This window comes from Bison bison, unplaced genomic scaffold, assembly GCF_000754665.1.
Source record: "Bison bison bison isolate TAMUID 2011002044 unplaced genomic scaffold, Bison_UMD1.0 scf7180017864346, whole genome shotgun sequence".
Classification (NCBI taxonomy): Eukaryota; Metazoa; Chordata; class Mammalia; order Artiodactyla; family Bovidae; genus Bison; species Bison bison.
Window position 1 is genome coordinate 2,913,557 of NW_011494918.1, and position 1,852 is coordinate 2,915,408.

The window sequence follows — 1,852 nt, forward strand, 5'->3', positions numbered from 1 at the left end:
CTTCACTTGGTGAAATCTTGCTCTCCTTCAAGATTCAGTTTCCTCCACTGAATTCCTAGTGTTTCACAGAAGCACTTATCACATTGCACTGTAATATATGTGTGAACCCACCTGCCTCTCTTCTTATATAATTTCAGTGACTTTGTAGTAATAACATGGTGAAGATAATACTTGAAGAAAGTAAGAAGGTAAGAAGAAGAAAAAGATGAAGGATGTTAATGTGATACTGATTAATCACTCAAAAAGAAAGGGAAATTGCATTGTGACTGAATACCTATAGACTAGAAGGGTGGGAGGGTAGAGTTGTTATCAGTTCTAAGCCTTAACAGTAAAGGTTAACTGATGAAGGTATAGGTAGGCCTAATGAGAAAGAATTCTCCTGGAAATAATTCACACCAGCTCTGCTGAGATCTCATAGTTTTAGTAGGCAGATGAGGAACTTATAAAGACTGAACTGTGTCTTAGTGTTGGAATGGCTCTTATAGAAGAAACTGGCAAAAACTAGAATACAGCAATTTTGAGAATTTGTCTTAAACTTTCTTCAAAGAGATTTCTCGATGCAGTTGTTTAATTTAGGCTAAAATGAGCAGGGCCTGCCTGCTGCCACCAGAGCCCATCAGAGTCTGTCAAGCTATGCTGGTGTGGGAGGTGCATCTGGGTGGCTCTAAGTGTACACTCACCCTTAACCTGGAACGGGAGACCCACACAAATCCCTTTCTGTCTCTAAAACTATAACACAGGACTTTGAAGGTATAAACTCATCAGAAACAGAACTGAAAACCTTTTAAATTTTAACGTTCAATTCATGATGAATAATTAGGGTTGTAATTATTGACCCTTAAATGTGCCAAAGAGTTTAGTACCAAAATAACCTTGTGCTGAAATATGCGTTGTGTGGGTTTACATGAAAAGCTAAGGATGACTAAATCCACTTCCAAAAGTCAACCTCAAAGCAGTAAATAGCAGATTTCTACTTCCCTACTGAAATCTGTGAGGCGAAGGAAAGATGAGAGGGAAGGCCTTGGGGTTACAAACTGCTCAGATGTGCAGGGTGAGATTGACGTGTCAGCTACCACACTTTATAAACCACAGCGAAACACAGGGATGAAACAGAGGTGGCTTAGGAAGGTCTCCACGTGACGGGAGCAGGAGAAACCAGAGGTGGATGTGCCTGGAGAGGGGACTGTAGCCACCCCCTCCCTCAGCTCTCCACAGTAGTGGTCTCAGGGGTTCCCTGACTCACAGCCGAGTGGGAAGTGGGGGTCTCGACTGTGTGCCCTGGCAAAGGCTGTGTCTCCTTTAATTCCAGGACCACCCGGCTGAGGAGGCCTTGGAGCAGCTGCATTTCTCGGAGCAGAAGCGCCACGTCGGGTTTTAGGGCGCCAGCGGTTTGTTGCAAGGGTGTCGGTGGCGCACACGCTGGTGGCCCAGCGGTGGGGGCTCCGCCCGCGGGGAACTGCGGCCCCGCTGAGGTGACATTCGGGACGGAGGGGACCGACGGGACCGATCTGGACACCGGGGGCTTTCTGAAGGAAAGCGGCTGGTTACCGGGGTCCGGGGCGGTGGTGGACGCCAAGTCCAAGGGAGAACCTGCGAACACAGCACACAGAGAAACGCTCGGCTGAAATCATTCTCTCATGGCCTGAGGCGGGAAAAGGGGGCGAAGGACTGAAGGACGGGCCGGGCTGGGGAGGCGAGTGGGGACGTCGAGGAAGCGGGAAATGAGGTGGAGGGGTGAGGGAGGCAGGGGTGTGGGAGGCGGTGGAGCCGGACGGCGGGGCAGGAGAGCGGGTGGGGAGTGACGGGCGTTTCCGGAAGGCGTGGGCGGGGGCTGGGCGGGCGGGGGTGGCAG

The 1,852-nt window shown here is 50.2% G+C and overlaps 1 protein-coding gene across 1 annotated transcript in view; it reads right to left on the bottom strand.

Annotated features, from left to right (window-relative positions):
- Positions 1 to 1,132: 1,132 nt before the first annotated feature.
- The window catches only part of FCRLB (Fc receptor-like B), a 5,118-nt gene continuing 4,398 nt past the window's right edge, over positions 1,133 to 1,852 (bottom strand). Inside the window, exon 6 of the mRNA XM_010854689.1 lies at positions 1,133 to 1,590. Within this exon, the coding sequence (XP_010852991.1) occupies positions 1,202 to 1,590 (389 nt within the window). The 3' untranslated portion in view covers positions 1,133 to 1,201. The remainder of the gene's footprint in view (positions 1,591 to 1,852) is intronic.